The sequence below is a fragment of the Morone saxatilis genome, unplaced genomic scaffold (assembly GCF_004916995.1).
Source record: "Morone saxatilis isolate NCDOM2014 unplaced genomic scaffold, NCSU_SB_2.0 Contig3, whole genome shotgun sequence".
NCBI lineage: Eukaryota > Metazoa > Chordata > Actinopteri > Moronidae > Morone > Morone saxatilis.
This window is the reverse complement of record NW_023339873.1, coordinates 22,523,348-22,532,146: the sequence shown is the minus strand read 5'-3', so window position 1 is coordinate 22,532,146 and position 8,799 is coordinate 22,523,348. Positions and strand designations below refer to the sequence as shown.

The 8,799-nt window shown below is 39.6% G+C and overlaps 1 protein-coding gene across 1 annotated transcript in view; it reads right to left on the bottom strand.

Moving 5' to 3' along the window:
• Nucleotides 1–527: 527 nt before the first annotated feature.
• Nucleotides 528–8,799, bottom strand: part of setd3 (SET domain containing 3, actin histidine methyltransferase) — a 17,487-nt gene continuing 9,215 nt past the window's right edge. Inside the window, exons 7-10 of the mRNA XM_035673809.1 lie at nucleotides 7,773–7,939; nucleotides 4,795–4,880; nucleotides 2,763–2,923; nucleotides 528–2,385 (exon numbers count right to left, since the gene is read on the bottom strand). Of these exons, the coding sequence (XP_035529702.1) occupies nucleotides 1,903–2,385; nucleotides 2,763–2,923; nucleotides 4,795–4,880; nucleotides 7,773–7,939 (897 nt within the window). The 3' untranslated portion in view covers nucleotides 528–1,902. The remainder of the gene's footprint in view (nucleotides 2,386–2,762; nucleotides 2,924–4,794; nucleotides 4,881–7,772; nucleotides 7,940–8,799) is intronic.

Here is an 8,799-nt window from a genome sequence, read left to right as displayed (position 1 = left end):
CGTACGCAGTGTTATTGACTTTGAATCTTGCTAGCATAACGTTAGCTCTCTGGCTCATAGCTGAGCGGACTAGAATATCTCCCGTTGCCAAGTCGGAGACATCCAATGCCAAAAACAAGCATCTCTCCCAGTATACAACTAGGACTACACTAAAGTTAGCTAATCAAATATGGCTACATTCACACTGCAGACACTAGTGACCCAAATTAGATTTTTTCATTTCTCATATGTGACTCAGATCTGTTTTTTCATGACAGTGTGAACAGCAGAAACGTTTTAATTCTGATTTGGGCCCTTTTCATATGTGGTGGTTGCAATGCGACCTTAGTCTGATATCAGAATTCATGTGACTTTTACGTCACTTAATGTGTTTCCATATCATGCGGGTCACTTCAGTACCGTGACGTGTTCACACTGGAATCAGATACCAGCCACATTCAAAAAATAATGTGAACAGCCAAAGAAAAAAATCTGATCTGACCAATAAATCAGAATTGGGCATATATATTCTGATGAAAAAACTAGTAGTTGGACACTGACTTTATTATTTTGTCAAACTTTATCAATCATCATTATCGTTTACATAAAAGTGAGCCACACACAGCAGCCCTATAAACAAAGTTGTGACCCTAAATTACTGTAGTACAGTTGAAGCACAAAGTCCCTCCTCCACCTCATCGTCTCACCCATAACTATACACAATGGGTGAGAAATTGAGGTGAGACAGTGGTTAAAACAGGAAGTACGCAATAAGGTAAAATGTTCTAACTGGCCAAAATTGCACATTTTCCCCTACGCTGCATTGACTGTCAGGGATTCAGTCAGTATCAGTTATTTGTATCAGTATACATTCAGAGTTGTTGGGGCCACCCCTACAGTTAATACAAACTGCTTCCGTGTTTTTCATACAAATAGTGTCATCTTGAAATTGCCTAATTTTAAGGCAGTCGAACAAAATGTTTCCAACAGGACAAAGTCGTCATCATCATCATGTCTCACTAAGTCCTCAATGTTGTATATGGCTTTCTCAGGGGCAATAACAGTGATCACCGGGTCACTAATCACTCCCTTTTAGCGACATATATGTGTATATTAACTGCAATGTAAACTGAGTACATTCATAGATACTTTTTAAACACAAAATAAAACATGTTCCTTAATGAGGGCTGCAACTATGTAATGATAGAAAATGCACATTTTGATGGTAAAAATAAAAAAGGTTTCATTGAGAAAGCAAAAACTATTTTCCATTTTGGCCTGTCATACTGAACCACAACAGTTACCATCAATTTAAAACAAGCGTTCTCAAAGGCTAATGAGAGCATATTATGTTTTTTATTAATTATTTAGCTTGAGATTAGTTTAACCAGGGAAACAGGGAATAGAGGGCAGTGGTGGTCTTAACTCAGTAGCACACCACAAAATACACTAGAGAATACGATTGTCAACTCAAAACATACTGGACATATATGGAGACAAACTGCAGTAATAAACCAACCAATTCGAAAGATTAGAGGGATTTTGGCTTTGCGGAAATAACATTTCACCTCACTCCATTAGTTTTTTTTTCTCTTCACCTAACAATTTGAACCAGTTTGTGGTGTCCCCTCTTGCTTTTTTCCAATGCTGTAGGCTTCAAAATGTTTCAATGTAAACCTACGTTTCAAACTTAAAACAAAAGCAAATTTGAATCAAATCCTGTTCTGAAGAGAAGGCTGAGGGACACACTGGCAGCATTTTTGTCCAGCAGTGGACAACTAAGAAAAGCCACACTGGATGAACATACAGTCGGAAAAGTTCAGCGACTTTGAATTCAATTTTTTTTCAGCTTCTATATTTTCTTCCTTTAAGAGACACAAAAATTAATAAATAGCATAGGCTGTGGCAGTAAGTGGGTTATGTTTATTCACCGTTCTCTTTGGGATTCTCTTCAGTTCGACTGGCACTTAGATTAGCCACTTCCCTTTCGCCCTTCTGGGTTGAACTTCCAATCAAGTCCAAAGCTGAATTAACATCTTTGCTGACCTTCTCCTGATCCTCCTCCTGTCCATTAGCCTCCATACCCATCTCATACATTGCCTTCTCCCCATTCAGGAGGTGACTGTGCTCCTCCACCTGGATCTCCTGGCCTTCTTCAACCTCCTCCAGCTGGCGCAGGATAATAGGAAGCTTTGCATCTGTGTCAGTATTCTCCAGCAAAGCGATATCGCTTTCCTCGTAGAGAGGCAACGGAGCGCCCTCTTCCAGCTTCTTCTGGAAGTGCAGACGTTTAGCCCGTCCACTGGCCGACGCCTTCTCCAGGATCTGCTTTTCGGCCAGGCGGAGCTGGATCGCCACGCGAGAATGGAGAGATAGATCAGGTTTCTCAAGCATGGAGCGGTCCTCCTACAAGAGACCAGGAGTTAAGAGGTAAAAAAAGCAGGAGAAAGAGGGAGGGGAAGATGACAAAGAGTTATAGAGAGAAGGTAATATATAACAAACTGCAATATCACACAATCACACAATTAAAAGTATTTGTTGGATCTTCAAAAAGCTCCCCCTGCATCTGTCTGACTTTGGAATTGGGAGAGGCTGCATCCTAACTTTCTGGAATTGAAAATCCACCAATCATGCTTTGGATTTTGGGAGAGGTATAAACACATTTCGATTGCTTTGATGACCCTAGGTTAGAAATAGTTTGTTTGCACCACACTGAACCCTCAACACCCCTGCAGTCAGACACCCCACATTTCAACTTTCAACATAACTTCCAGCTGACTGACCTCTGATGTGGTCTTGTAGGTCTTGAGCAGCAGAGCAGCTCGGGTCTCTAGGAAAGTCCACAACTTGATCTCATTCTCCCAGCTGACAGGGAACTCGCTGTTGCCCAGGGTGAAGATCTTATTGATGGCACGATCTCCGAGCAGGTAGTCTTTCAGTTCCTCTGAAATCAAACTAAATGTTAGCATCTCTTCATAAGAAACCAAAGCCCAGCGGCAAGATAACTGTTAGGGAAAAGTTAGAAGTGAAGTGAAGTGGAAGTTGACTAAAAGGTAGGAATGAGAAGAGATAAGATTTTGTTGATACTGATGGCGTTCTTTTCAATTCTGCTTATTAGTAGTTTCAGTCTTTGTTTGTTGAGGCTACGTTTTGGACCCTTCATCCCTCTCCCCCATGACTCCTTCTTGTCTCCAGGTTTCCAGGAGCGTAGATGCACAATGTCATAGTTTTACAATTCCTAACTGTCAGAAAAACATACTGGCATCAATAAAAGAAACGATAACATTGGAGGCATACGATTACAATTTTTGAACAGGAACCGGATCTTGATTCCCATCCCTAATAAAAGGTAATCGGTTTGCACATGTGAACCTATAGGAAGGCAGTTAGTTTTGCCTTGCCATTAACAAAACAGAAAACACATTTTTAGATGCACACTTGCTATAGAAATGGGATCCTACCAGGACACAAGAAATTATTTTTCCCGGTCCCGGATCTTTGTTTCTAGGAACGAAAAGTCAAATACGATCATATTCATGAGAGAAAGACACAGAGGTCAGGATCTGGTTCCTGAATTTTGTCCAAACCATTTTTCCCCGCTACTGCTACAAATTTCATCAAATTGCTTACATAGCACATCTGGACAAATCCAGATAAAGTTTTTTTTTTTTGCATATCTGAATATGGTTTTGAAATTAGCATAAACAATTTTGCATAAACAGTCTGTCAGTCGAACTGATTGGATGCTAGGCCCAAGCTTTGCTGGGCAGTTCTGTAATATTCTGCCACTAGGGGGCACTACAAATGCGAAAAACTTTATATCTCAAAATCAGCTGCATGGATTTGTATGAAATTTGATTTGCTAGATCTTTAATTGCTGCATGAAATATGGTATTGATTGATTAAAGTGAGCGTAACTTATTACAACAAATCAAAATTTCGAGACATTTCACAAATTTCACAAATCCTGTCCGACATAACTGAATGTTTTTTCCTCACATGCACTCAATTATGACAAAGGTTTGCCTTACTGCAACCTATTCAGATGTCTATCACAAAATCAGTTACTAACCCTAATCTACTGTATTTTCTTAGTCGACTACTAGTCATTAGTGTATACATAGGAAGTGCTGTTTTCTTGTTACCTTAGAATTTAACTGTTTTATATACAGACACAGTCTGTAGATAAAATAGATCCTCCTAAATGTTACACACTGGACCTTTAAAATTCTGTCAAAACATGCAGTCTTGAACTGAGGTCTTAGTTGCATGGGAAGGTGAAAGAGGCGAACTGCAGCACCCCAGTTGTGTGCGCACACTATTCCATCATGTCACATCTGTTAAGAAATGTCAGCACACATGTGCGTGCAGGAGATGATACCCCTCACCACATACACATCCAAAGGCTTTGGAGCCATTTTAAAAATTAACATGTAGCAAAAAATGTGAATAATATATCAAGCGGGGTCCTGAAGAGGAGTCCTGTGACAGAGGTGGATATGGCCTTGTGTGATTGGGGATTTATGACACTGGTGCCATTCTGCATACATGCCAATGAATATTGCAAACCCCCTGGTGGATTGCTCCTTCCACACATCTGCTGGCATGCCTTGATCAATTAACCGGCTCAGGAATGGACAGGCCTTGCTCTTCCCCTCTCTTTCCCCTCTACCTCCACCTCTTTTCCATCTCTTCCCACCCACTGATGTGTGGAGGAAGCAGTCGCTTGACGATGGTCTCGGAGGACAGTCGGAAACTGTGGCGTGGTTTGTTTTAGAGTACGCTACCATAGAGGTGTGTCTGTCAGTGTCTTACCCTCGGTCATGCAGAAGACTCTGAGGAAGGCTAGGAGCTGGGCTGAAATGGGGGGTTCATTACAGTGAAGAGCAAAGATACAGGACCTGCAAAACACAAACATACAGACCAACATATTAGTTGATAAACACGATAAATACCTGAGCATTCCTGTGGATTGTTTACATATAAAACATGTTGAATTGTGTTATAAGAGACTCGTCATACAGAACAACAAGCCTGTAATAAAAATTCTCACACCTCAGATCACATCTGTGTCAGTACAGAGCTGGAGTTAGGCACATGGTTAGCTTATTTTAGCTTAAAGAAGTAGGAAACAGCCAGCCTGGCTCTGTCCACTTTGAACAGAGCAAGGCTAGCTCTTTCCTTATGCTTATAGTCTTCATGGTAAGCCAACCATGTCCTGACTCTCGCTCATGGGATGGACAATCTGTTCATCTGACTCTCAGAAAGAACGCATGTAAGCGTATTTCTAAATAGCCAGACTAATACATGACATAAAAACAAATGAGATCATTTATCAGTTTTCTTTTTACCTAATGCATAACAAAAACAGATATATACAGACTTTACATTTATCAATTATCAATTTTAGCACTGCCAAAAATATACATTTAGAATAGAAAGATTGATTGAAATTTGAACTCAATAGTAACAATAACAATGAACTATTGATAATTAATACAATAATTACTATAAGTACTTAATAAAAACACTTAGAACAAAACTGTATTATTGCTGCACTGCTGATGACAGGCTCTAATAACTTATAAACTGTACAACATTTTAAACTTTATATGCTAAAATATATATACATTTAATTCTATATTTATTCAATATGTGTAAAGCCTTTTCTTAATCAACTGTTGTAATTATTAAAAAAAAGTAATCAAACATAATTTTGAATTTGTTTCCTTTAAGTATAAACAAGCTGTAAGTGTCTTTTTGTGAAGGATAATGTTAATTAAAAAAAAAATTAAAATAAACCATGGTTTCTGGTGTGCGCTTTACAATTAAGCCAAGAAAAAAATAATTAATAATTAGTAAGATTAATTTATAAGATAAACTGGGCAGGAAAAGAAGAAGCAAATCAAAAGTTTTGAGCTCTTGCACACGAATAAGCTGCATTTTCACAATAGCAACTATGAAATGTCCAACCTCTGCCTGCATTTCATCTGATTCTATCACATCTAATTCTCGTCTTTCTTGTGTCTCTCTAAACATTATATTAATGTTGCAGTTTGGAGTATTTCTCAGGCTGGTGAAAGTCAGCAGTGTGACAGGAAATATATGAAACAAGTATGATCCAGGACTCAGCAGAATCCATTCCGCATCATAACATTACACACTGAAGTAATTTGGGATATGACAATATTTCCACCGTATTTCAGCAAAGTGATCGATGTGGCGATCCGTAGCACAGGGTCGACATTATTACACCGCACAAACACATTACAAGCGTCTCCCTACTCCTCCAGTTAAATTATCCCTCTGTCCACTGCTCCAGCAATACAGCATCTAGTTAAGGGAAGTTAACTCTTTGTAGAAAAAGCTGCACTGTAATGCACTTTCTCTAAAGGACCAGTGTGTAGGATTTAGTCACATCTAGCAGTGAAGATGCAGATTGCAACCATTTGAATACTGCTTGCCTTTCAAGCATGTAGAAGAAACTACAGATACAACTACTATACAATGAGTTGCATGGGTGGAAAGTGTGCGCTTATCAAAGAGCTTTTAAAGTGTTGTGTGGGAAGGAGCAGACAGACAGAGCTGCTGCTGGCCCACATACAGCAGCTTGAACCCGGGGAGCTCTGCAGGAGGAGCAGAGGACAGAGCCGGAGCTTCTGGAGGAATAAACACCCGTACTCACACCAGATTCTGCTATAAAGAGTAGAGCTCGGAGTTGAGAATGTGTCTGCTGCGAGCCAAGGCAGTGCCACGCCCACTTGTATCTGTTTATTTGCACCACCTAGTAAGTGCTGAAAATATGTGTGCGTTACTTGATTTCAGCTCTCGGTTTTACTTTTACCACGAAATAAGTTAGCAGTTAGTTCGTTGTGCAGACAGACCTGACAAAGTATGAATTTACACATTTTAGGGGCTCATACCCCCATGGTAAACCAGATTAAAAAGGGTGAAACTTCGCAACAAATTGGTCAGGTGATTATACACTAATGAAAACATAACTATGAATATTATATTGCATTTTGGCCAATAGACCCTCCTAAATGTTACACACTGGACCTTTAAAAAGGTTTTGTAGACTTGGGAAGAGCTAATTACAAACGATGAATGAATAGTCAAATGTACTCATTTGATTCCAGTGTTAAATGAATAAAGTACAGTGATTTCCACATTGTAAAAAGAGAGTCTGATGATAGTGCTCAACATCTCAGCGAGGCCTGATGCTATATCTAATGCGGTTTCCTTTAAAAATGATCTACGAACATATCTGGCGGCACCGCGGCAACAACAGGGATTGTTTCATTTAATTTCCACTGTTGAGATTTAGACTGTCATCAATAAGAGATTAAAAGGCGTCTGATTAAAAATGCCAAGCAGAGAATGCTGCATAAAATTAAGGGGCTAATGATAAAATGATTAAGCTTCTTGGTGATGAAAGTGTTGGGGCGGATGGTAAATTGATACTTGGTGGGGTGGGGGAGAGAGAGAGAGAGAGAGAGAGAGAGAGAAAAAATAAATCTGCTGCAACATTTATATTATGTGTTTCAATTACGCCAAAGGGGGGCCTAATTGGTTGAAATATCTACTGCTGGAAGGGGCACTACGGCTATATGAAAGGTGCATGGAGTTAGTCATGAGAAGCTCTTCTTGACCCATATTAAAATGCTTCAGGCCTAGTTTGCAGATTCAGTCACTTATGAGCACTGTCTTTGTAGAGACGTAGGAAGGGGAGGAATGATTGTCCTTTGACTGGAGAACAAAAAGCTTCAAACAGTGAAAAGAGTGGGACATACGCTGGGATGCCGGCTCGCGCCAGCACTTCGGCCTTCATTGCGTAGAGGCGCTCGCTCTTACTAACACCTAGCTTGATCTTCACTCGGTCGTGGGCGTTGTCTTGGAAGAAGAAGCCGTTGTGGATGACAAACTCGGCATTGGATCTTGTGCCATAGAAGATGTAGATCTATAGGAAGAACAAATCATCAGCATCAACACAACTATCATCACCCGTCTTTAGTTTCTTTCAAGGAACATCCAAATAATACACAGAATTTGAACCCTTTGAACAACAGACTGACTCACACTGACAAGGCTGCCTGCAGATTTGTTTTATTGGCCTTGGGAGCACAGACATCAGCCGATACCCTTGTAAATGTTACATGTTTTAATCTACCCATTGTTTAAAAAAGTTAATTTCATTCAATTCAAAATAATTAGAAAAAAACTGTCCGTACTTTCTGCGCATGTGCAGCCACACTCTTGAAGATTTTGGTTAGAAGCTCCATTCATGCTGTATGGTTCTGTATTTTAGATAGTATGCATTATAACTACCGGTGTGTTATACAATATATATATATTGTTTTTGATAGATGAAAAAAATAGTTAGCTAAAAGTTTAAGATGTGTTAGCTTAACATTACCTAACATTTCAGCAACAAGCTTCGTTAACCCATCAAGTTGTGTAGTAAGTAGTTGTAACATTATAAGCTAACTTGATAAACCAACACGACTCTTCCCTCCATTTTGTGAGACGAGACGAGACGAGAGACAGGTGATAGGAAGACAACCTGCAGTTGACTACAACTTGGTACATTATAAGTGCAATACTGAGTATATGAATAATTAACATGATACATGATACATGGTGTAGTTTTATCACAAAAGTTAGCTTTAGTGAGGTAGCTAGCTGAAATGACTGGTGCAATAAAATTTGTAGGGGGCGCTATCGAGCCATTTTCCATGCACATGTACAAGACCCAAAAATTCGCCAAGGTTCGCCACAAGTTAGCTGTGCGCAGACTTTCAGGACTTTTCGAATATGATA